The sequence below is a fragment of the Etheostoma spectabile genome, chromosome 24, assembly GCF_008692095.1.
Source record: "Etheostoma spectabile isolate EspeVRDwgs_2016 chromosome 24, UIUC_Espe_1.0, whole genome shotgun sequence".
Taxonomy (NCBI): domain Eukaryota; kingdom Metazoa; phylum Chordata; class Actinopteri; order Perciformes; family Percidae; genus Etheostoma; species Etheostoma spectabile.
The window spans coordinates 13,615,911-13,643,683 of record NC_045756.1 but is presented as its reverse complement, the minus strand read 5'-3'; the positions used below and the strand labels follow the sequence as shown (position 1 = coordinate 13,643,683).

Below are 27,773 nucleotides of genomic sequence, written 5' to 3'. Positions count from 1 at the left end.
TGTGCGCATGTGTGTGTTTGTTGTGTGTTCATTAGTTCATGGCCTCATTGTCCAAACACGCTGCAGAGTCTGCAGAAAAACATTATGACTTTGCTGGTCTGATCTGCTTTCCCTCTGAACTCTCGTGTAGTCATACTTCACACACTCACAAGCTGTCAACTAGTCACACCCATCACAAACACATACAGTGCAGTCACAAAGGTCATTTATATAATCAGACAAGATAAACTGAACTGAAATGAACTTTGTAGGTAAAAAAAAAGGCCAAAAATTATCCAGTATTTCTTATGTGATAATCATAGTCTTAAATATAACTTCTTTTCATGTCTTATACACACTTTAGTACGGTTAAGTTTATCACATGTGCCAATAAAGCTCAAGTTGAGGCTAGCTGGTGTACATAGTGGAACATGTAGCAGTATAAGAGCCAGATATTTCTGTCAGGTGTTGGTGGAGACTGTTTGTACTAACTCTATGCTTTACTCGGCATGCTCGGCATTACTTAACCCTATGACCAGTGTTTCTTACAACTACCGTACCATACGGCTAGCCTACAACTTAGCTATTTGCACCTCCTTAGATACCATGGCAAGCAGTTTTATAGACGAGGCATTCACATTTTCCATTTGGACCCACACACTTCCTTAGCTATAGCTGCAAGCACATATAGAGCAACATGTTTCCACTTTCAAAGTGTATAGCAATATTTCAGCTAAGTCAAACAGTTAAAAGATGCTTTGAAAGTTTATAACTGACCATTGTCTTGAAGAGCAGGTTTCCAGCACTCTGCTAGTTGTGGAGGGGCAGTGCATGGTCTGCACGGGAACTGCACAGTGTCTCCAGCAATGCAGAGCTGCCTGTGGAACCCTGCTTGTAAATAATCCCGGGGGAAAAACTATCGGCAAAATCAATATATCTGATATATTGGCTCGCCGATAAATCGGTCTATCACTAGTAAATAATCTCACTTAATCAAATTGCATACAGGCACAGTGAACTTGGGGCTTTAGGGGCCCCTTATGGCGTTTTTCCACTGCTGGTAACAGCTCGCCTCGTCTCGTCTCGTCTCGGCCCATTCTACGTCCGTTTTCCATTGCAGATTGAGTAAAGCCTCAGCGTGGCTGGTCACCATAGCAACGCGTGATGACGTAATTTTCAGCGCAACTCACAACCGCACGTCGGCTACCTGCCGCAGCCAGAAGAAATGTTTTGTTTCAAAAGAAGCTGAAGGAAGCAACAAAAATCACCGCTAAAAAAACGGGAGTTTGGGAATTCTGACGGAGTTCAGACGTCGACATGACGGTTGTTCGCCGACACTAAAGGGTAAGTTAAGTTTCCTGGTAACGTTAGCTAACATTTGCATGTGTTCAGCGTCGCAGTCAGTATTTACTATACGCTATATAAAGTACATGAACTTTAGCAACCATGATTACACACCAACATGTGTGCTGTGTACTGTTTGTGTTTCAGAGCATTCACGCTTTGCAAAATCGCCACCGCAGACCGTCTGGTGGGCGATGTCCGACCGGTGAGATCTCTGGTTTTGACCTGCTGGACTTCGTATAAACTTTATGAGAGTCACGGAGAAGCTTATGACAACGACTGGGATGCATCTGGGCCAGCAAAGCCGGCGGGGACACTGTCACAGGGTGCAGAGGAAGAAGACCGGAAAGTTTGGGAGGGTTTGATGCGCTACTTGAAAAGCTAAATAAAAACTTTTGTTATATATATATATATATATATTGTCTTGTTTCTTTAAAGTAACAGTGTGCAATATTGGAAACGACATGAAGCCGCTTGTAGCCCGAACAGTTGAAAATGGATAATCTGTCGGTGTCCGGCTAGATTTGTTTTAAATGTCCCGTTTGTTCTGGAAACACACTCCGCACTCTTGTTTGCTAAAAACGCAGTCATAAGTGACGATTCTCTCCGACCAACCAGCGGTCTGCAGGTTTTCACGTCACCTTTTGGTATCGCCTCGGCTCGCTTGGAACCTCGACTGAGGTAGTACTAAAAAAAGTACCTGGTAGCGGGTACCAGGGACTTTTTTTTGTAATGGAAAACCAAAAAAGGCGTGTAGAGTCGAGGCGAGTCGAGTAGATACCACGCAGTCGAAAACCGCCATTAGAGTCTTGGGTTCAGGGCCGCTGCATGCTTTGACCAGTTGGTAATCCACCATAGCTACGTTTATGTAACAACCAAACAGGAAGAAGAAAAATATGGTTAATATTTACACACAATTATACACAATTAACTATTTCATGTGAGGAACTATTTCTTTTGTAGAAAGTTCCAATGTAATGTGTTAACAATGAAGTCTGTGTGCACTATCCAGGAACAGGACTTGTGGCTTATGAGATTTTTGTGTTTGTGTGTGTGTGTGTGTGTGGTCACAACTATTTGTTGAGAGAGTGCTCCAAATTTAAATTTGTCCCCTAATTCTTTTTTTTGACATATCTCTGCTACAAATGTTTCAACCTTGAAACTCCAATCTACCAACTTGTTGCATTTGAAAGGACAACACTGAGTTAAATGAATGCAGTTATTGAAGGGTTTCAGACAAACAAAAACCCTTATAAGAATGTTGCACTGTTGATCACAGTGGGACTGAAACAATGAGCAAAGGTGGAAAGGTGAATGAGTGTTTGGATGGCTCTCGCTCCAGGTTTCTGTCAAAAGAGAGTGAGGGGTGAGTGTTATTTTTCCAAGTGCACTTAAAAAGCAGAAGGGCATCAAAGGCTCAGCTTAGAAGTGTTTTCGCAGACTGAATGATAAGACAGAGAGAAACACTTGACAACATCGTAGTCCCTCTCTCTGACAAGTGAAAAGTATTTAATTGGTGGAGCTGGAGATGCTGAATATACGCACTGGATCATAATGCTTAAGCATGAACAGTTAACCGTTAAGAAAAAATAACTTGAATGTAATATTGATGTGAAAGCTAAGCGGCTTACATTACTAGTGAGCAGGAATCTGAAAATCTGTGGATCTGCGGACTGTTTTTCTGCTTGGGGTGGGAGATGTGTTAATTCATTTTAATTGTTTTTTTCAATTCTGCGAAAAATTCTGCAGACTTCTGTACGGCCTTGATGATGAGTTCCCACTCTGTAGCTCTGTAGCTTTTTCTTAGCACCCTTGTCTCTTTATCTTTGTTCTCCACTTTTTTCCTTTCCACCTCTCCCTCACACACACTTGAGCTGACTTTTAGTCTCCCCTTGTCTGTGTTAACCTTTTGCTTGATGACAGCATTGCATGATATAATCTCCATATCTGTCCCACTCACTATTTGTGTGTGTGTTGGCGTGTGTCCTCGTCTGAGGCCTCGTTGGGGGACTCGAGGTGATTTAAGAAGTGAGTTTTCAGTGTCCAATGGGCAGGTGTGTGTGTGTGTGTTAGCCATGGACTATGAATTTATACTGAAGGTAGCAGAGAGAAGACTAAAGGCTGCTTTGGGCAGAGTTGACCCAGGTAAGATACTCTTTACACTGGCAACAGCTGTGTGCATCTCTCCTAGAGAGAGACTTAAGAAGAGAATAGAGAGAGAGAGAGAGAGAGAGAGAGAGAGAGAGAAGGATAATATGCAGTTAGTTGCTTTACCTCTAAAGAGAGTCACTTAAGAGAAAAAAATAAATACATAAGGACTTCTCAGCAATGTCATTCATGCAGTCATCCAAATACAGATTTAGGTATCAACTTTTGTTGTATACTTAATTTGTATGTTATGTTCAAATAATTTCCTGGGCTGTGTGGGTGAGGCTTAAGACAAAAATAGTACAGAAATACCAAATATGGCTGACAAGTTTGGGATGGGCAAACATGATCCTACCGATGCTAAACTAATCCTATCCAGACAGGATTTAGGGTACTTTCAGGGATTTTAGTGTCAGTTGATGCTTGCTATGATTCCTGAGCCTAACACAGTTCATACATAGCTAATGAATCTGGACTGATAATGACAATATACACTTTGCTTTATTACTAGCAAATATGTTTTATTCTTCCATTTAAATGTCTCCTACAGTATATGTTATTCTTGTGTGTGGTTAAATTGCCTTTCCATAGACGTTTGTGTTAGTCAAAGAATACAGTAGTTTTAATCCACCATATCCTTTAAATCCTCTACTCTACCTATACTAAACATGATGTAATGGTGGTAATAACGGTAGTCTTGTGAATTAAGCATGATTTGGCAACACCCCCATAAATATTGTCCCACATTGGTCACTGTAGGTGATTATTCACTAGGCAAGCAAACTCAATAAAATCTAAAAACAGAAGAATTTGCCGGTATGTGCAGCCAGAGAAGAGCAAGTTGACCAACACATACCACCAGTTCAAGATAAACTTTAGACAGCCAGCATGGTCAGATGAAAACAGTCGGATAGGGGGGGTGTAGGATGGATAGAAGTACCCGACCTGCTGATTTTTAAAGCATATTATTTGAATTTTCTTATTGTCAACACATCTCATGTTAAGACCTGAATAAACACTGCACTGCATTTGTCTGTCAATACTTTTCGACTTTCTCTTGGCACTCAGCCCCAAGCTCACTATTATTATAACTTTTCTAAAATGGCAGTGAAAAGCAAATTCAGTAAAGCTGACTTAGATGGGTCATAATGAGAATCTAAAAGGTTTCACCGCTGATAAAAAGGCTTAGAAAATTGTGTTTTGATGGTGAACACCACTAATTAATACTCTCTACCTAACTCGCTCCTGTAAAATGTGAAGATTTGGAGCCATTTTTAGCCTTTTGTCCAAGTTTAAATGAATTGTAAACTCTCTCATCTCAAATCCATTAGCCTGTTGTTTCTAAGCCCCTATGGAAGCACTCATTAAAGGGTTAGAAAATCAGTATTTTCATACCCCAGGGTGGGCATGTTGTATTTATATATGTCTTTATTCCCTATCAAACTGCAGTTATACCTGTAAGAAGTGTTGCTCTTAGATTTGTATTGTGGCACAGCTTGGATTAGATGCAGTCTTATGTCAGCCTCACGGTCTGAATGGGATCCTCAAATGTACTGTGCTGCAAAAGTGTTGCCACTGTCACTGAGAGGGATTACTGTACACGCATGAACATACTGTATACAAGGTGCCTTTAATGCAGCAATGTGGGTAAAGCAGATTAGTGAGAGGTCAGTCTCAGAAATGTGTTTTCACCACCCAGAGCAGTTAAGAATGTTGCATTTATACCCTGCCTATTGCCATGCCACAATCTCCTGTATCACCTCAGATTTGGAGTTAGCAAAGTTAGTTTTTATTATATATGTTAATTAATGGATGTGTTAGAAATGTTAAGCCTCTTTGTCTCATTCGAAGGTTTTCTCCACAGAAATGTGAGAGGAATAACACATTTTTCCAGGATAAAAAAAGCTAAATGCATTCTTGTACTCGTACTATAGCTGACTGGAACTGCTAAGATAAGTTCTCACCCAATGTGTGCATGACTGTGGGTGGCACTGAAAACATCCTGCTTTTTTAAGTCTTGAATCCAACGTTTTATCTCTTGTCACATAATCTACCTACGCTCTCTGTTCCTGTTAATCAAAACATTTTTTTGTCTTAGTCAGTCCGCCGGCCATACACGAGCATAAGGGTGGGAAAATCAATTGATTCTTAGATGCGTCACGATTCTCTTTAGAACAATTCAATGCTCAACTCTGATAAGTTAATAATCTATTATTAGTATTTTTTTTTTAAATGTGTTTATTTTTATTTAGAAGTTACTGTCTCCAGACATTTACAAATCAGGAAACCGAGTGACTGAAAGAGGATGGGATAATGGACAACAAATAGAATTTAGGCAAGAGTGCAGAAAAAAAAAGGAAAACAAAGTTTTTTATATACAGCATACACATGATCTAATAAGACATACAGTACATAATATAATTAGGCAAAACACATTTAGGCTGTTCATCTACTTTATCACATTTCAGTGGGGCCCAAAAGTTTGGGCACCCCAGGTAAAAACCTTTATTAATGTGCATAAAGAAGCCAAGAAAAGATGAAAAAATCTCCAAAATGCATCAAATGACAGATTAGACATTCGTATAATATGTCGCAAATTATTCGATTTTATTTCCATCATTTACACTTTCAAAGTAACAGAAAACAAAAAAATGGCATCTGCAAAGGTTTGGGCACCAATTGTTGGCCTCTGAATCGGAATTGAATTGTGAGGTACCCAGAGATTCCCACCCCTACGCGAGCATTTGAAAGTTCTCAGACAGTTGACATATTGTCAGTTTATCATGCAGTGACTAGCACACTAAAACATTTTAAAACCTGTGTCAAAATATTTTAATCTGTAAGAGCAAAGATCAATGGTATTAAAACATCTCAAGTGCAGTCTTTCATATGATGCCAAAGTGTTGTGACAAAATTGCGAACACAATCAAATAATGACCCGCCCAAGACACGACCGACTCGTTACAGAGAGGCCAGCAGTTTACAGGGATTTAAACATGTAGAGGCATGAGGATAAAATCCCTGTCATTACTCATTAAAGGGCCAGTACAGTAAAAAGTACTGTTGTCAGTCAGAGGAGCAGTGGGCTGGGAGTTGTGATTTAGCTGAGGCTGAAGGAGTGAAGCTGTTGGGGAAACCATTTAATTCTAAGTGCTGTCTGACTCCAATCCCTGCAGTACACTCACACACTTACACAACCACAGGCGAAGACAGACTTAATTAATTTGTATTGACAGATGCATTATATTTCTCTGACAATGGTCCAGTCAGTACTCTCCATCTCCAGCACTACACTGTACTAAAGTGATTGTATGATTCACTTGGGACACTTGGGGCTGTTAATATCGTATTGTATTATTACCATGATCATTTCGTAACTTTAATGAAATATTTGTTGCGCGTAATCCTACCTCTGTGGTGGCAGAACAGAAAACAATAAAAGGTAGATGGTGTCTTCCTAAACAGTACATCTGTTAACTCTGCTTCAGACTTTGCCATTTTTCTCCACCTTCCGCCCCTTTCACCTAGCTTTGACTTTCAGCACCTCCCTCATTCAAAGGATTTCTCCTTTTGGTCTCTGTAGTTCTCTCTCCCCCATCCCCACAGTTCCACCCTCTCACTCATCTCCCCCTCTTCCCATCTACCTCTGTAGTTCTGACTTTCTGGGGTAAAGATCTGGAGCAATTATGTAACCATTCTGATGCAGAAGTCTTCCAACTGTTCTCAACTGTTATGGGTTTGCGTGGAAAATTGTCGCTAATGAGTTGAGCCTCCTTCTATACCTGCTCTAGCAGCTGGTTTTGACCTCTGACCTCTATATGGAAATCTGAAAATAGAGAGAAATATGATTAAAATACTGCTTTTAAAATAGCTATAGGAATTCATTATACACATCCAATGCCTACAGTCTTTTTACAGTCGGTCACTCTGGAGAAATGGCATGACCAACACAAATTGACTTTCACTGTTATTACTTCACACTTCAAAGTACCAATGACACCAGAAATATTAAAATAGCACTTCCTCAGGATATCCCTGTGAAACGTCCCTGAAGCTAAAGACAGGGAGCTTTTAAAAGAGAGATCAATAGTAATATCCATTAGTCCTGCTGTTGTTGAGAGTCTGACATACTTAACCTAGGGTTGGAGGCCCATGTGGGGTTGCTTGATATGCAGACAGAAGATACTAGTATAGTGTACTAGTGTAATCTAGTTGGATCATCCTCAATTTTTACTAAAACTGAATTTAAGACAATAACAAACTGACATGACAACTTCTATGACTATGTGTCCCCAAACTGAATTGTTACACACATAACCAGTGTAATGGCTGATTTAAAAAATCTAAATCTGGGTCACAAATACAGAGAAATGCCACAGCCAACAAGTTAGGTATATTACAGTATATTGATTACTAAAACAATATACTGTATGTTATACCCCAGTAGAAAATAATAGTACTAAGTACTCAGTACTCAATAACTACTCAGATTTGGTCAAAGGTTGAGGGAACAGTGCACTAGACAAACATTGTTTTTGAAAGCTAGCGTTAGCGACCTAACCAACCAGCACACTTAAATACATTTTAATTTAAAAGGCACGCGTTATACCCACTGCAAAAAATAAAAAATCTGTACTTAAATCTTTTATTTATTTATGTATTTATAAGTCTCAAATCAGATTCTACAAGCGCTCACATCGCATCTACGCTCTCTCACGTTTTGCACCATATTTAACTTTATATAGTCTGTTGGTGTAGTATTTCTTATAAGCAATTAAAGGGGGTTACACTGACTCTTTTGCCTTATTTTCATTTTTATTTTACACGTTTTTTTTCTGCTTTTTATTTGATAGTAACAGCGGATAGACAGGAAAGGGAGGGACAGGGGTGATGACACGCAGCAAAGGGCAGCAGGTCGGATTTGAACCCGTGCCACTGCCAAGGACTCACCCTACATAGGGCGCACACTCTACTAGGTGAGCGTTATAGCCTTACTTGGTCTGGTATGACCAGTATAGCTTATGGTGGCTAATGTTAGCTAATGATAGCAAACTTTGGACAGATAATGCTGTCTAACTGATACTACTGTGCCAAATTGCTGACTTTATGACTCTTCTCTTCACGTATTGCTGTTAGTACTCACTTTAAACTAATAATACAACCTCAAACATCAAACAATTTAGATACAGTAGATAATTGGCAGTAAAAACAAGGTTTACTTTCACCACCTTGACTGACAAACTAATATGAAAGGAACAAAAACACTATATACTGTATGTACTGTGTCTATCTCTGGGATACGCACACCTGTGATTTTTTCCGACACCCAGTACATGTAAAGTTGTTCACTGGTCTTTGGGCTGTGACCAGGAGAGGCATCGGAAGAAATTCAGAATAAGAGATAAACTAGTTATAACAGAGAGACAGAGAGGAGAAAGAGGGGAAGGGATTCAAGACACTAGAGGAAGCAGACAGAGATGTAAGAAAAGAGAGAGGGGCTGTGAATGAATAATTTAGTCTCTCCATTCCCTCTCTCTATCTACCTGCTGAGCTGCTGAGATGGGGATGTTGCAAAGATAGATGAGGAGAGAAGAGAAAAGGAGACAGCAAGGAAAGGAGATGAAAGGAAAACGAGGGGAGAGGAAGGAGGTGAAACAGAGAGGGGAGTAGACAAGGAAAGGAGATGAGAGAGGGGATAAAAGGAGGTAGGAAGGGAGCAGAGAGGAGAGAAGAGGAAACAAGGAAAGGAGATGAGAGGAAACAAGAGGAGGCAAGGAAAGGAGATTAAAGGAGATGACAAGTAGAGAAAAGAAGGGAAGAGAGAAAGAAAAGAGGCTATTGCTGTTTACTAGCTTGACTGTGTGTGAATAGATCCAAGTGTTGTATGCATTTCAGCAAGTGTATGAGAGAGAGAGAGAGAGAGAGAGAGAGAGAGAGAGAGAGAGAGATGCAGTATGATGAATGTAATTGATGCCAGATGTGTGCGTCTCTGTGTGTTATCCTCTCAGCATTCAGCAGGTGCTCTCTCCCTCCGTTCGGAGACCTACCTGCGTCACTAATCACTCGTTACCTTGGTAACAGTGGACTTCCCCGTGTCTGTGCCTCTGTGAGTGTGTGGGCAGGTGTCTGAGCGTGAATTATGACTCATCCTGCTCAGTTCAGAGTGGCTATCCTCACACTCCTGTCTGGGGAACACCCACCCACATCTGTTGCCTCCCTGTCTGTTTCTCTTTTTCCCGTACTGTCGCTCCATTATCTCTTTTTCAACTCTTTTTTTCTTCTGCTGCCCAGGCTTACAGATATGTTTGGCTGTTTGATTCAATGTATCATAGTACATAAATGTTATGTTTATCTGTGTTAGTTTAGATTAAGAGGAACACATTAACGAGCAGCCACAGTCACCATGATCAAACAAAGAGCGCCACCTGCAGAGATGCTGTTTGATCAACAAGCAATCCCTGCGAAAAGTCTAGCTTTCACTGATAAAATGGACAGTATAAATGAAGCCTAATGGTTGTGTGCTATACCTATGACCAGACCCACTAGGTGAATCTGCTATTTAAAGGATTAGTTCAACATTTTTGGGAAATGTATTTACTTTATTTCTCATAAAATCATACAGTCAAATTTAGAAGTGTTGATAGGCAGTTTTCACTGTTCATTGTTCAGTCTATATGCCATGCTAAGCTAAGGACATCCAGTCCAGCTGTGTACCTCATGCACAGATATTCTCAAGCTGCTAGCAAGAAAAGGGAACAATTTCTCAAAAGGTTGAACCATTCCTTTAAGCAGTTTGGTGGGATGTTAGGTCTTGTGAAGTTATAAAACTGACCAAATAACACAAATATACACTGCCAACTCCTTGTCTTTCCAGTACAGCATCAGAAAACAAAGAGCAGAACCAAATAGTAATCTTCATCCTCCTACATGCAACATGTTCATTACTTCTCTCAAGGTAGTCGAGCAGTTTTGTTGCCAGTACTGTACAATTAAGTTTTTTGTCTTTCTTGTCTGTGTAGGCAGCACTCTTTTGTTGGTGGAGTTTAACCAAAACATTTCAGCACCATGGACAGCCAACATCCTCTCTCCGACACTGGCTGACTTCCAAATTGTATACTTTTTTCTGTTTACTTGCTGCAGCTGCCCTTAAAAAGTGCCAAATGTTCTTTCTTGTCGGTGTAGGCAGCACTTTTTTGTTGGTGTTTGAAAAAAGATAGAGACAATCTTTCAGCATCTAAATGCTATTGTTTTTGTCTGGTTCATTTGGTTTATTCACATTCATTTCTTTTTAATGTAATGCTTTGAATGAAAACAGCAACTGTTAGTCTAAATCCTATAGAGGCCATGGACAAAACATACTCTGCAACCATTCCTGCCCACTTTGCTCAGAGTGCCAAATTGCATGTTGTTTGAAACATTTCCAACCAGGATATGTCTGGTCTCTAATGGGACGTTTTTGGCCTGATGTCACGTTAGAGAGGTACTTGAGCACTTTACAGAAAGAGGTGTGCTGCTAAACTGAACCCTAATTTTGCTCATGAACAAGGTGCTAGTCTTTTTATACTTGCATGAGGAAGCTGTTTTCACATAACTGTAAGATATGTGGCTCAAGGATAGGTCTCTGAACGTTAAAGGTCCCATGACATGGCACTTTTAGATGCTTTTACATTGGCCTTAGTGGTCCCATAATGCCATATCTGAAGTTTCTTTCCCAAAATTCAGCGTTGGTGCAGAATTACAGCCACTAGAGCCAGTCCCACAATGAACTTTCCTTAGTATGTGCCATTTTTGAGTCTGTAGCTTTTGAGGAGGAGAGAGGGGGGGGCAAGGTGGAGGCTGGGGGTGTAGCCTTGACCAACTGCCACTTTGCTTGTTTGAAAGCCATGATGTCTCTCTCTCTCATGGGTGGGCCAAATTCTCTGGGTGGGCAAAGCAGAGCAAGGGGAGGTAACTTTGTCCCATATGACCTCATAAGGGGCAAGATTCCAGATCGGCCCATCTGAGCTTTCATTTTATCAAAGGAGGAGCAGAATACCCAGGGCTCGGTTTATATCTATTGCCATTTCTGGCCACTGGGGGACCATAGGCAGGTTGGGGGAAGTCATATTAATGTTAAAAAACCTCATAAAGTGACATTTTCATGCCATGGGACCTTTAATATATCCCAGGCATAAGTACTGCTCAGTACCAGCCTAGCAGCCACCAGAGGCCCCCAAATGAGCATTACAATTATTAGGAATTAGGATTTATTGCTCTCACAACTCTTAATGTAAATTGCACAATATACTAACCACCATAAGATCTCTATTAAAATCTCTTTAAAACTGAGTAGATGAATGAAAATATATAGTATGAATAAAACTAGTTTGCTGTGATAGTGGTCATGTCACTACTGATCATGAAAGCAACAAAAAGACTAATAGAAAATAACAGCAGTGGCATCTAATGATGTACAAACTGAGTAGTCATGAAATCCCAAATGGGATTCTTTTAGTGCCTGTAGAGGGCGCTGTTGCCTCTGAGCAGGCCCAGACAAAAATTGTTTAGACACATAGACATGCACACAAGCTTGAAATAGTATATGAAAGAAGAGGAGTGTGTTTCTGTCTGTGTTGTTGTTTTATCTCAGGAGAGAAGGCTGAATGGCCTTTTTTTATTTATGCACACTATTGCATATTTCAGTTTGCTTTTGGTGTGTGGGGTGTGTGTGTGTGTGTGTGTGTGTGTGTGTGTTGTGTGTGTGTGTGTGTGTGTGTGGGGTGTGTGTGGTGGTACAGTAAATATAGCTACAATGAAATACTACTAGTACCAAGAATAATTTTATTTTACATCTAATTTTATTTTGATAAATTTTATTGCTGCCATTTTTGAATGTTGAATTAATCTGTATCAGATTAACACACACATAACATCACAATCATAACAGTTACAATATAGAACCAACCTACATTGGGATCAAAAGGTGTATCCCCTTGGGAAATGGATTGCAATCAGCATATTGAAAGACAATCAACTCAACTCACTCAAATAGACAGTAAAATATGTCTTAAATGCAAAGTTGACATTTGGGATTGACAGTGATGGAAATGATTCAGCTCTTTGGGCATTTGAAGGTGACATGTTCATGCATATGACGGGGGTTCCATCCTGCCTTTAATAATCCACACAGCCAAACTCGACTGTTTTATTATTCAGTATAAGGACAGATAGATTGGAAGAGGTTTTGGGACTTTCTTTGATATGATTTTCCCCAGAAGAAAGGAACATTTCATTTCCGAATTCTTTATGTTCAGCTGGGTCCCAGCCCAGCTCCTCTTCTGGAGAGCTGGCTGACCTATATTCTGCACTGGAAAGACAAATTTGTTGGCTTGTGAAATTTAGGCAAAACTTAAATACAAACATAACTTAAAAACAATAATACTTTGTCTGACATTGTCTGCTTGTACATGCTAGTGCTACACCTGATACTCCCCCCATATACTGTTACATTGAGGGAGGAAATGTAAGTGTGTGTGTGTGTGTGTGTGTGTGTGTGTGTGTGTGTGTGTGTGTGTGTGTGTGTGTGTGTGTGTATGTAAAATGTACCATGAAGCAGGCAGATTTGTGATGGGCAGAGGTTTTTGTTTGAGGGGATGGATGGAAGAAGGATGGAGGGTGTGAAGAATTTATCTTTTGAAGTTTAAGAGCTGTGTCTCGCCTTGCTCCAATGTTATAAAAAGCAGCAGAAGAGAGATTTTAATGTAAATGAAGCTTTGATTTATTCATAACTCCTTCACTTGGACTGGCCTGGATAACAGTGTACACATTCCATCCTCACACGCACAAGTACATACACATCGTTTTCAGTTCTTTATCCTTTGTTCTCTGCTGTCTGGTAGAGAGACAAGCAAGGGCGAAGCAGTGCTTTCTTCTGTATCTGAATTGTAGTGTGTCAGCATTATCAAAGACAAAAGAAGGAAAGCCTTGGAAGTGTCTGGGTTTACCTGTTGAAATTAAACAAAAGATGAATCCAGGGTGGCAGACTTTTAAATATACGCCACATAAGGACCAACAACCAAAGAAAGTATATCAGGATGGAAATTGTGAAAACCTATTGGCACATGTCATATTATCAGTTCCCCAAAACACCCAAATCTAATAGGCTCTTGTCTGCATTCAGAACTACATTTGGTTATTATAGCATTTATTTGAGACATTTTTTCAGTCATTACACTTTCATTTTGTATGTCCAGGTGTCCCCCACTGCTACCGATCATTATGTACCACATACAGTGAACTACCACAGTGTAATTGATGTACTGTCAATATTAATACTGTTATCCTGTGAACTACTATTGTTGGACTGATGTTCTTAGAGACGCTCTGGTTCCACCTAGTGGGCATGAGGGAAGACATACATCATAATTCTGTGATACCTTAGAACACACATGTCAAACTCAAGGCCTGTGGGCCAACCCCACCCCCATCCCCCACTGCAAATTTTGATCCGGCCCCCATATATAATTTGGTTCACAAAATGTTGGCCCGCCTAGTTTTTGTCATTTTTTTTTACAAAGTTTTTGTTGTTTTTCCAGCATATCAGTTGCTTTTTTTTTGACATTTCTGAAGCTTTTGGCCTTTTCTTTGACATTTTTGCCAACCAAACTGCAAGTGAGAAGACTACAGAAGACATGCAATATACAGTCAAAGATATTAGATTTTTTCGATGACATAAAACCAATAAACTCTACATGTCATGTTGATGTGATTCTAATTTTCCAGTGTGGCCCTTAGTGAAACTGAGTTTGACACCGCTGCCTAAGACACACACACACACACACACACACACACACACACACCACACACACACACGTAGGCAGAGAAAGACCCTGCATTTCAGTGCCTATACTATTTAGTATGCCAGTAAAATATTTAGTATGTCCCAATACATAGAATGTCAAATGCAGTATGCCAAGAATCCCAGGATGTTCTACTGCATTTGGTCAGATTTTGCAGTATGCAAACAGCACGCTTTTCTGGCTATTCTGACTCACCGTCCTTTGCACAGCATATATGAGCAAGAGGGTCGAAGTTCAAGGTGCCACTTTATGAAGAACATGTCCCAATTGTATGCACACTGCATGCATCAGAACATACTTTTTAAGGAAAGCTGGAGCAAGTAAAAAGAAAGTATACAATTTGGAAGTCAGCCAGTGTCTGAGAGAGACTATTCGCTGTCCATGGTGCTGAAATGTTTTGGTTAAAGTGTTCTGACCTGCGCCTGACATCATGAAGACTCAAAGCGACATCAGATTATTTTTTAATTGCATATGCTTCACCCACTGCACTCAAGTCCTTTTTGGATCCACAACAATGTAGACAGAAATACTTGAAAATGAATAGAACTTTCATTTATTTAAAATAATTTCCTTTAAAAAGTAACTAATAAAATACAGTAAATTCAGACTACAATTAAATAATACTAGGACCAATAATATATTCATTTGGCATCTAATTTTATTTAGATATAACTTTTATTGCAAGCCTTTTTGAATGTATCTGCACCAGATTAACACATATAATATCACAATCATAACAGTCGGAATATAGGAACAATCTATATTGGGATCAAAAGGGATCAAAAATGTGTTGGCTTGTGAAATTTAGGTTAAACTTAAATCTAAACATAACATAAAAATACTAATACTTTGTCTGACTTTGTCTGCTTGTACATGCTAGTACTACACCTGATACTGCCCCCACATACTGTTGCATCGAGGGAGGAAATGTAAGTGTACTCCTGTACAGTGTGTCCTGTAGTGTAATCTTACAGCAGTCTCTGAAAGGCATAGGCACGTGTACAGTAGACAAACCAGACATGTGAGGCAGGTAGCCCTCCGCTTTATCAGCCCGTCAGTCTCGCCCACCTCTTGCATTTTTAAAGCAGAAAGCCTGCCACCAGCTGAATAAAGACAGTAGCAATGTATGTGGAAAGACGATGAGTTGAGCAGGTTGCATTGCCTGCATTACCTTCCTAGTGTCAGTTACATTCTTTACTTGTGTCAGTCTAAAATACAATTATTATAATAGGGATGAAAATGTTAATGATTTTGCTGTATCCACAATGTATATGCTCTGATCCCTTAAACAGGTAAAGTGATAATGTAGAAGGCAGGGCTGTTGCCGTGTTTTATTCCCCACCTGGCCTCCTGCTACTTTTTTTCTTCTTTATTTTAAATCAGTAAGCTTTACAAGTATGCAAATAAAAAGTAACGCTTTACTTATTTTTTAACCAGAGACATGAGAAAAGAAACATTAAAGCAAAAGACGATGAAAACAAAAATGAAGTAAAAAAGTAACACAAAACTCGCCAGGGTCAGCATAGAAAAAGAATTGAAAGAATTGAAAACATTAAATGGTGAACAATCTAACTGTTAATATCTTTTTTGTTTTAAAGTTATTGTCTTAATATCATAGCGCCATTCTTTCTTGAAAACATGAAAGTGAGGTTTTATTTTGTAAAACTTTGCAAAGAATATTATAAGATTTATGAGAAAATACGAAAAAAGAACACATTTCCCAGTAAAAGTTAAAGTTACAGATAGTAATATCCAAGATGAATCTAAATATTTTGCCACATAACACATTTCCAGAACAGATGTGGAGAATAGTTTCAGTTTCAGTGTGGGAATCACAAAGGCACATCAAATCAAAATCAATTTTTGAATTTGACAAAAAAAGGACCTAACCGGGTAACAATAACAGTAATGACTTTAAAAGAACCTTCTTTAACCTTATTAATCAAAACGATTTTTTGTCGATAGTCCAAACTATTTTTCAGCAGAAATTGTTTACATGATTATTCCAAAAAGCTATTCCAGGTGAAAAAAAAAACAATATTACATTGATATAGATTGATATAGAACACGGATCTTATGGTTGTTCTTAAAACAGAGGGGTTAAAGCACATTTTCCCTTAGGCGCATCAGTTAAATCAGAACAGATAGAAGGAACATCAAGAATAGAAGCTGATTTACAGCCACTGAATGGAACTTAAAATTATATTTCTATTGTTCCATATAATAACAGTGCAGTGAAAAATTGTGCTGATTTTTTAAAGTTAGAAACACTAATAGGAATCTTTTCAATGTTGTAGTGGCACACTAATAGATATTTGACTCCACCAACTTTAGAGACTATACGATAAATATTTTTGGATAAAATATTTTTGGATTTTTAAGAATCGCTTGATCCAATTTCACCTAAAGTTGTTCAAAGTATTGAAATCCAGAAAGTTGAGGCCCCCATTCTCATATGTATTTAATGCAAATATTTGTTTTTTGATTTAAAGCGTTTCATTTTTCCATAGACATTTAAAAAGTAGCATGTCTATGTATTTGATTGTTTTATTATCAATGTGTAATCAGAGAGCAGCATAGGTATGCCTAGAAATGCTGCTTTTGTAATGAAGGCTCTACATTTTGAAGACAGATCCTTCAGTTCAATTTCCTTTTTTGCGCCCACCTGCTGCCGGTTCCATTACACACACACACACACACACACACCACACACACACACACACACACACACACACACACACACACACACACACCACACACACACACACACACACACACACACACACACACACACACACACCCCTCTTTACTGGCCCGTTAGGAGGATGACAGGTTGTTTTTTGGAGCCCGTGTGTGACTGCTCGCAGGGCTCGTGGCTCCAGCAACGGTGTGAGAGCGCTCGCGCTTTCCAATGTCAATTTACCCAGAACGACAATTACAGGGACATCCGGTCATTACTTTCAAAATAAAAAATAGAATGTAACTGGTAGGCTACTTTAAGCTTTGAAACATATTTCTAAGTAAACATGTTCTACGCGTTTCACGAAATGTTTGCTGTAGACTTTGAAAAGGGACAACAATGTCTAAAGAACAATATAGCCTATATATGAATATATATAGGCTATATCATTAACATATATGTTAATGATATGTTAAAGCAAATAGGCTATTGCTAGTGTGGCTGATGTAAACGAGGCGTAATGCCTCGTTAATTTTACTAGAGCTGAAACTGTTTTGTTTCTAGCTAGATAAAACAAAATCTTAAATAATTTAGATGAAACGATTTTGACCACTTGATGGCAGCAACAGGTTGCAAAATGACATAAGATAAAAGAAGAATAAACTATAGGAATAGGCCTGTCTCTAAAATGAGCCATTAATGTAGGCTATGTAATCCGTTTGAATAACAAATCCCATGAGGCTTTCACTTTGAAAGCTTAGCCGCCCTCTTTCCGGTGATGCTCTGGGTAACTCTCGCTAGATTCACGCAGCCGGAGGAGCTCGCGGCTGCACGCGCGCCTCGCGCTACTGTCAGTGGAATACAAACGGACGTTTTCAGAGGACAGAGGACAGAATTGCTTTCTGAGGCATTCTCATTTTCTTCCTTTTTGTTGGTCTCGCCTGTTGACCATGGGAACAGAAACTGACAAACGAGGTCCGGTCAAATCGGTTGGAGGGGCCGTTCAGTGACAGGTGCTGTTATCTGACAGCCAGACACACCGGTGAAACGTGACGAGCAGGTAAACCGCTGTACGTTTCAAATCAATGGCCTGGGGAATAAAGACACCAGAAAATATGCTGTAAGGTGAAGTGGTGTTTTTATTTTGGACTGGACCGCGTTGTGGCTGAAGTATGGGGCCGTTGTAGCCGCTAACGCGGAGACTGGAGGTCTGTGTCTGGTTTTCTCTGCGCTCCGTCCCCTCCGGTGGACACTACTGAAGAGACTGGAGACACGGACGGAGACAGGGCTGTTTTTGTGTCGGCTGTATCGGCGAAGATATGGCAGCGGCCATCGCCAGCGGTTTGATCCGGCAGAAGCGACAGGCGAGAGAGCAACACGCCCACAGACCGACTCCTCACCGGCGGCGGAAGAGCCCCGGTAAGAAGCAGGGGCTGTGCAACGGGAACCTGGTCGACATCTTCTCCAAAGTCCGGATATTTGGTTTGAAGAAAAGGAGGCTACGGAGACAAGGTGTGGGGGAAATGGGGGGGGCGGACAAACGTGCACATGCATCCAGACATATTGATATGTAGATGTGCGTCCTTCCACACAAATGCAAAAACGCTCACACGCTCACACACTTTTACGCGCGGCCACACAACCACCTCAATGCACTCCCTTCTGGTGCACAATCGCGAGCGCTCATACACGCGCACACACCCCAATACACACCACAATCATGAACAAACGATTGACAGACTCGCCCCTCTCTCTCTTTTTCCCTCTCTCTGTGTGGGTCACACACACACACACACACACACACACACCACACACACACACACACACACACCACACACACACACACACTGTCATGTCTTGTAGTGCCTGATGGTTCAGTAGTTTCCAGGTACATCCATTATTGAAGCCACAGATTAGTCTGTCTAGTCTCTCTCTCTCCCTCTGTCTGTCTCCGTGCATTTCTACCTTGCTCTTTCATTTTCAGCTCATAATTTAGCTCTTATTTTGAAATTACACTTTGCTCTTGCCGTCAATGCAGAGTTAATTGATTGGATATCGCAGTGAATGCAGATTAATGAGAATGTTGTAATTGTGTGCTGTGGTTAGCGTTCAGTAGCAGAGGCAATAAATGCTTTTGTAATCAATTGATTGTGTGAAAAACCAGCAGGTGCTGGTGAATAGAGGGATGGATGAAAGGAGGAGAGAAGGTGGCAGGAAATTAGAGGAGGGACAGAAGAAGAGATAGAGGAGAGGTAGGAGTCGTGAATTGGTTTTCACCAGTTTGGTCTGGTGAGTGACAGGAATATGTGGGGTCTAAGAGCCAAATTCCAGAACCCCAATTCCTATTCCTTCTTTTTCTAAACAGGCTTTAAAAATATATATAATATAGTATATTTTATTTTGATATACTTTTGCATTCTGATGTGTTGTTTGATGACTGTGTGTGATGCCAGGTTTCAGAGTGGCCTGTGGATCCAGAAGAATGACGTTGTCTTCTAAATATGTTGATTAAATGTAAATCACGCTCTCTTTTTGTCACCTTTCTCCCTATCATACTGTAGATCTTTTCATTCCTTCTTCTAGCTACATTCTACTTTTCCTCTTTTGTTTCCTCCTTTCAGGAGGAACAGACAAACAGCTTCTTCTCCTCTTTCTTACGTCCTGTTTTTGCCACGGCCTTAGTTCCTCTGTATTTTTATTCCTCTCTTCTCTTCCTTTTTTCCCTTTTTATCACCCCTCATTTCTTCTCCCCCTTTTGACCCTTTTTCCTATACCGCTCTTCTTATATTATCCAATTCTCCCTCCCTACCTTAGATCTTTTCATCCTCCTCCCAGCCTTGTTCTCTTCTTTCCTTTTAAGAAAAGAATAGATGACAAAAACCTCCTCTCCTCTCATCTTCCTTTTTTGCTTTTGCATCCTTTCCTTGTATATCACCTTCAGTCACTCTACATTTTCCCTTTCCCCCTTTTTGTCACCCTTCTCCCCTTCTTCCTTTCTTTCCCTCTTCACCCCCTTATTTCCTTTCCTCCTCTCCATCCTAATCTTCCCTTCTTACCTTAAATCTTTTCATCCCTTCTTCCAGCTTCATTTTTTGTTTCTCACTTTTCCCTCTATTTCCTTTTGTCTCATCCTCTTTTCATGTCTTTGCTTCAGTTCCTCTGTATTTTATTCCTCCTTTCTCTTCTTCCATTATTTGTCAGCTTTGTCTCTCCCTTCTTTCTTCTCCCCCTCCTTCTCAGCTTATCACCTATCTCCACCCAATCATCCCTACATACCTTAGATATTTTCATCTCTATTCCCAGCATCATTTTACTTTTTTCTTTCTCCCTTCTTCCCTGCCTCCTTTGTATCCCCGCATTCGTCTCTCCTTCCTATGTGTTCCCAGCTGTGAGAGCTGCTGGTGAAAGCTTGGCAACATCCACAATTTGTGTGTGTGTGTGTGGTGTGTGTGATTTGCCAACATCCCCTACTGTCTTGCAGAGGTTTTGTGAAGGGGAGACACACTCAAAATGATCTGCAGCCTTCATTACTGGATCAAAGATCTGGTTCAATACAGCTCAAATTTGCATGCTTTTATCAGGTACAGTTAGACTGACTTGGAGCCAAAATTGGTTCACAGCACTGGTGTGGTGGGATTTTACTCAACGGTATTCAAATCCTGCAGTGAAATCAGCCTAATTTAAGAGCTGGTACCCCACCTATAATTACTTTATCAGTCTGACTTTGAGTGGAGATGGACAAGAGTTCCCCGCCAAAGTGAAAGAAACACACCACAAAATATTGGCTTTTTGGTAGCTTCAATCAAAAAATAAATCATGCAGCCTCAAAAAATTGTCATTGGCTAAGTCAACACAAGCCAGGGAAGGTCTTCTGGTGTTACATGCTGCCACTGAAATGCACCTGTAATATATCTATATTTTACAGGGTTATATAAGCCAAAGGAAAGGCAGTTATAAATATAGTTATAAACACAAAGCTGGGCTGCAAAGTACAAACTCCTCTAATTCAGTAACATTTGACATTACGTTTTACAAATGAATATGACATAGATGAACTATAAAGAACGTGACACATTCTAGACAAAGATAATACAATAAATTACATTTCCAGCAGCTTTCTCTTGCCGTGCTTCACAAAAACAAGGACAAAGAGATTGAAATGTGACTGATTTCAGTCTGTTTGCAGTGGGCAGTTTGTGCTGACTTCAGTTGTGCTCTAACAGACGGATGCTGGGCAGGTCCATTTTGAATTGTAAAACAGCAAGAAATATTACAGCTGTCAGATGGAAGGATGTTTTCTTCATTTTCATAGAAAGGTAGAAATACAACTTTTCTATGAGTTAATTGAAGCTCACAAACCCCTAAAGCACAATTATGTTTTGGTTCCAGAAAAGTTGTGTGGGTGGGTCATGGGGTGAAGTATCTCCGCATCTTGTCTTCATGGGACGCTAACGAGGAGCATGAGATTAAGTGCTGGTTAGGCACTGTGGCTGAAAAGGGAGCTGGACCACACAGCTGTTTGTTGTTTGCTGTATTGCGCCCTCACCCGTGGTCATGAACTCTGCGTCGTGACCGAAAGGATGAGAATATGGATATGCCAAAAATAAGGATCCACTGCTGAGATGAAGAATTCAGTGATGCGGGAGGACATAAAAGTCAAGTTGCTGCTCCTCACATTGAAAGGAACCAGTTGTGCTTTTTCAGCCACCTGGTGAGGATACGCCAGTGGAACTTGGGCTTAATAAAATATATACAATAGCTCTATGTGTAGCTCTGTGGTTAACACTGTCACCTCTGTTGTCTGTATGTTATCCTGATGGACTGTCTATCTGTACAGGGTGTTCCGTCGCCTTTCAATCAATGCATAATAATAAGCAGCAATAGATGAGCAATAGTTGACATCAGTGTTTCCCTCCAAATTGTATTCCTGTCAACGCTGGAAAAGCTTCAACGGTAATATGTGGTGCAGTATAAAATCTGTAATGTAATCATTGGGACTGGGACACATTCAGGTTAAGGACTTTTTCAATTTTTTTGTGTAAATTAAAAACAATTTGCGTCATTGCCGCCATATTAGAGTTGATTTACATTTACTGTGTCTGAACAAGATCTGAATGGTCTATCTGTATTTCAACATGAAATCCACCCTTTTCAGCACACTATAGGAGATGACGCACCAAGGACATGGTCAGCCGTCGGTCCATATTGGGACGACTGAGCATCCGTCGCCATAGTTTTGCAGTGTATCACACATCTTTGCTCCTCATCGACCTTGAACCCTTTTTTCGGGTCGATTCAAAAGATGAGCTTTGGAGATGTCGGTAAGAAGAATCCATCTGATTGTCTATTCAGCTTAAACGAATTAGTGCATGAGAAGAAAAAGGGTAGTGAGGAAATTTAACAAATGTCTGTCGAGAGGGCACACACAGAAGGCTATTCTCATGTTTCATCTTCATCTCATCCTTAACTCATCAATCAAATACACACAGAGCTGTCAAAACTGGCAAAAAATATGTTTGAATGTTTCTTCTAACAACTCTGAGAACTGAGCCCCCTGGCAAGCAAGCTACCTAATTTTGCAGCGTGGTCGGCCACTAAATCAGTCAAACTAACAACCAAATGTTTCATTCATGTCACTTTGTAGGAAAGCACATTTCTTTTGTCAGACGAGTGACAACTTTATTTGTATTTATTAACATGAAGGCATTGTTGGCTGGAATTAGCAAGGTAGCTTACTAGCCAGTCATCCGCAGCGGTCTGCTCGGTCCCTCCGCCTCCCTTCCAACAGGGAGGCTTCTTTGCCGAGCCTGGGAGAAGGACAATCTGGTTAGCCATCTCCTGGTGCCCGCTGTTGTCTCGGCCGAGAGCCAAGCAGAGGGACCGTAGGCTCTGTGCTGCCGCCGTTGATTTACGCAAATGCTGTTTAGTTGGATGCATCTTAGCAACTGTTTATACATTTTTTTTCCTCTTTGAATGGCAAATACATTACCGCTGTCTGCTGGCATGGAAAGTTATTTCCTTTCACGCAGGCGCAGAATGTACGTGCTAGTTGGCCGTCGTCTGTAGTCGTTTAGGTGTGTGCAACATTTTGGCCGAGACAGAGGCGACCTAAGGAGACATGAGACACACTTTGTTGTCTGCCTGGTGTGTCAGCATCTGAAGTGTTTCTCTAATCACAAATCACTCTGATGTAAATGAGGATGAAATTGTTGTATTTAGTTGCTACTTGTGAATTCATCACTTGGGGGCTGCTGTTTAGTTACATGGTGTATGTGAAAGAAAAATAAAGGTCTTTTAAAGCATTGCTTGTTTGAGACACCCATGTTGATATTTTGTATTGTGTTTAACACTGTATTTAGACTGAGACTGGGGCAAATTAACAGACAATATGAGATGTCAAATCAGTGTGGCCGCCTGACGGGCTGACTGATTGAATCAGATCACATTTTGATTAATATACAGCCGTTTGTGTGTGTGCACTGTATATGTGTGTCTGTGTGAATGGGGGAATACCTTTTCATTGGAACAGTCTGGAATCACAGGCCATTGCCATGGCAACACGAGAATGGGAATTTCCCTAGTAACAGACAGGATGTGGAGATACTGGGAAAGGTAGGAATATCACTTGCTTGAGGGCCAACGGTTGGGCATGTGAGGATGGAATATGAGTAACTGGTTGTTAAATAAATACACACATAAGTAGATGATGAGTTGATGCTAAGTGGATGCAGCAGGACAGTCTCCTGTTGAGAATTATTGATTTTTCATCCGTCACAGCAGGGAGTTATGCAAACACCAACAATAACCACGTCTGATTTTGTAATTGTACTTATAACAGGGCTGGACATCGATGTGATTAAAAATCGATACCAGACTAATTCATAAGATAAATATATCTTTTCATGTGTTGGCTCAATTCGGATGTTTGTCTAATCAATTACAGGATGACCAGTTAAATATACTGGATCGGACTGAGTTGATTGATTAAACCTCTGGTTTGTTGTGCTTGGTTGTTTTATTTATTCTCAATTTAACTCCAAAACAAACTATTTACAAATGTGAGTAAATCTAGGTTGATACAAGATCCATAATATTAGTATTTGGATACATTTGGTTATTTATAGTCATATGGACATAATAACCAAAACTGTTATTCTCCATATCTTACTTTGAGAAATCTAAATGTGTCAAAATACATCAATCCTAAAGAGTACGCGTAAAATCCATCCCAAAATATCCCAAATATATCTTAATTTACCTATTTCCTATTGTAATTTCCAATAGCCTTTTGCCCCAATGGAATGTGCGTGTAACTATGCTCCTCCTGGTGGTAGATCCTTTGCTATCATATGTAAAAGCCGTCTTTCTAATCTAACTGAGATTTATTATTGGCTGCACCACACAACATGCTACAGTAAGTAGCGTGCTGGGAATTTTGTCAGTTCGAGTGCTGGTTGCAAGCCTCACAGCTCCTCTTCTCTCCGTTTCACTGCTGCACAAGATGGATCCTTCACAAAGATGGAAAACACCCCTGCCTCTCTCTTTCTCTCTCACACACACTACAAAATCTGGGTCACTCTTTGCTTTTTTTGTTCCCTGTGCATTTAGGGTATACCTTTATTCATTCACACACATATGTTCAAAGGGGATTCCCACACTGCTTTAGCTGCGCGGACGAAGGTGAAGTCATTGATGTTTTATAGAAGGAGAATGGGTGTGGTTACATCACATGTAAGTGTGTGTGAGCGGCCATATTAAATAATCGGTGTCACCAACCAAGGATTACCAACGTAAGTGTGTTTTTTTGTTGAAAAGGGTGCTAATCTGCAGAAGGGGTGATGGAAGTATTGATGATAAAATGGAACAAATGTCTGTCTCTACCTGCACCAGATCTTCAGTCTTTTTCTATCCTTCTATCAGTCTCTCACTCTCCTTCTTTATGTAGTGACTCAGTAGGTCTTTGTCTCCCAACTCATTTCCATCCTCTTTGTCAGTTGTAGTTTTAATCATGTTCTTTTTACTTCAGTTTTGTATTTGATGGTGAGACGCAAGAACCAAACTGTGAGAGGCAAAATTGACTGCTGTTTAATTAAAGCAAGATGGATGAGCACTGCATTTAGTGACTAATAATTGGAAAATTAGCATGGGAACAACAGGGATTTTCTTGTGTTTGCTATGTTAAATCAGTAATGATGTTGACATCTACATTTCAGCCATTGTTGATTTAAGAAGATTGTGGCAATAACAAGTGGGCATTTTAGGACAGATGAAGACATGAAAGGGAAGCGAGAAGGGAATGACATGCAGCAAAGGGCCGCGGGTTTGACTCCGACCTGCCTTGATGAGTAAACCTATATGTGTGCCATCTCTACCAACTGAGCTAACCCGGCCACACTTAACAAGTATTTTTAATACAGTATAGTTGTCTGCCTTAAGACATTATAGATGATGTGCTTTAGGCGGGGAGAAAACGGTAGAGATCTACAGTTATCTTGAGTTATGAGAAAGGGAATAATACCTATAAACCAATGTATCGGTCAATAGATAACTAGTAAACAGAATAAGGGAGATACTAAGCCATTATGAAGCTGCCTGACACCATCAAAGGTTCAGAAATCATTTATCAGCGTTATTGAAATGTAAAGATGACCACAAAGGAAAGATTAGTCCAAGAATCCTGTAATGGATTGGATGTGCCTGACTAGTCTCTGTGCATGAAATCCCTTAGGATGCTTAGGGTCCTATGCAGTTACATTGTTCTGTAATGGCAAACTGTAGTGTATCTTAAACGTGCCCTCCAGGCTTTTGTGCGGAAGTTGATTTGTGGGGATGAATTTTGTAGAAAAAATTAATAGAAATTTTGCCTTATTTTATTTTTTTGCTTGTTCTGAAGGGCTGTACTTCTTTGATGCTCCATTCTTCTCAACTATTCTTTCCTGTGTCTTTGTCTGTGTCTGTGTTGTGTAGAACCACAGCTGAAGGGCATAGTGACCAGGTTGTTCTGCAGGCAGGGCTTCTATCTACAGATGGGCCAGGATGGAAGTATGGACGGGACCAAAGACGACAGCACCAACTCCTGTAAACACACACACACACACTCACTCACACACCACAATCTACCAATATATTACAGTACATTAGGGGAAATCTATACATTTGGCAGAGAATATGCCCAGTTTTGGTAGAGGTGTTAAACAGTTGCATTGTGATTTTTTTTTTACAATGCAAGAATGTAGTCCAGTGCAACAAGTAACTGAAAAGGAAAGACTGAAGCAAAAATCGGTGCTCAAAACCAAAGCTTCATCATAGCAAAAGAAAAGCCATGTAAGTCTCTCTCTCTCAAGGGCAACTAGTTATTTAGAGATCTCATCTGACTTGATGAAAGTTGAGAGATACCTTTTTTTTCTCTGTGAGAATAAGAGCCCAGCAGGAAACCTTGAATGAATTCTGGTTATTATAGTAATAATAAAAATCTTAAAGTAGGGTCAAGTTCCTCCATTTACAAGGACATTTCGGAGAGCAAACAAACTGCGAGACTGAAAGTGACAAGTGGCTTCAGAGAATTTAGTTTTTCAAGGCCTAGTTTATTAGTTATTAGTTATTATTGGATGGTTTAGGGCTCCTGCACAATGCCTGCGTGTCCCTTTTTATTTCAGCTCCCATGGTACCAGGTTAGAGCTTGCACACTGCCTGTGTGACACGCACATCTCAGGCGTGGCTCAAGCCGCATGCATGTTGGAAGCATTTCCAGGCAAAATAGAATACAAAAAGCTGTTTATATGTCATTTTGACACAAATACATTTAATAAATGACACTCTGTTAAACTCCTTTTTAAATTGTATTTTAATTGGATTCTGATAAAACAAAAACATTACCACACTTGATTATCTCAGGAACGGGAATTATATATACTGTATATATCAAAATCTGTGCAAACAAATGTACAAACACAACAATATTGACAAAATAAAATTGAAGAACACAGTTCTCAGACATGTTTCTGGTGTGCAAAGACATAGAAATTGCCACACAACAGAAACGCCATGCTCACGCCACACAGGCAGTGTGCAGGAGCCCTTACTGATTTAATGTAGCCGTTGCTGTATCCACATGTGCTAGGCTGGGAGAAAATCAAATGCTAATCAGTGAACACTACAGCAGGCGACTCACTGGTCCAAAGTGTCCTTTCCACGTTGTTGGAAACTGCGGTTTACTGGTTACTCTCTGCCGTCTGCAGGTTGCAGCGATGTCCCACTTTTTTACTATGATTTTTTCTTTTTCTTTGGGAAATGTCTTTACGTCACCATTATTTAAATGTCTGCTTCAGCTCTGCATTTAGATCAAACAGAATATACTGCAGCTCACACTTGTTGCCAAGCTAGATTTTTCATTTGTCAGTTTTTGGCCGAGCCAGAGGGGAGACATCAGTGACATTTCCTGCAGCATTTAAAAGGAAGTGTTGTTACCTTCTCTAATCAGCTGACTGCATATCTTTATGCTAATGAAGGCTGTGCATGAGCGTGATGGTGGTTTAGAAAGTGTTATATTTATTGAGGATGATTACTCGCAGGTGTACTTACAAACATTTAAATTTCTTCTGCTCCTCTCTGAACACTGTTGGTTATTAGAGACCCTTTCTATGTAACATTGATTAAAGAGGGTTCTGACATCCCAGGTGTAGTCAGCCCTTGATTACAAAGAAAACCAGAACAGCTGTTGGTCCCAAATAGCACATTTATGTTCACAGCCTTCAGAAAAGGTTATTTTATGATTCTATAATACA

General features: G+C 40.1%; 1 protein-coding gene across 2 annotated transcripts in view; it reads left to right on the top strand.

The window, feature by feature from the left end:
- LOC116673759 (fibroblast growth factor 14) overlaps positions 1–27,773 on the top strand; it is a 57,288-nt gene that overhangs the window by 6,988 nt on the left and 22,527 nt on the right. The window contains exons 1-2 of one of the 2 annotated variants that reach the window (XM_032506015.1): positions 17,809–18,501; positions 25,957–26,067. In XM_032506015.1, coding sequence (XP_032361906.1) covers positions 18,309–18,501; positions 25,957–26,067 — 304 coding nt within the window. In that variant the 5' untranslated portion in view covers positions 17,809–18,308. Of the gene's footprint in view, positions 1–17,808; positions 18,502–25,956; positions 26,068–27,773 lie in introns of those variants that run through there. The other variant, XM_032506014.1, reaches the window with a different exon arrangement.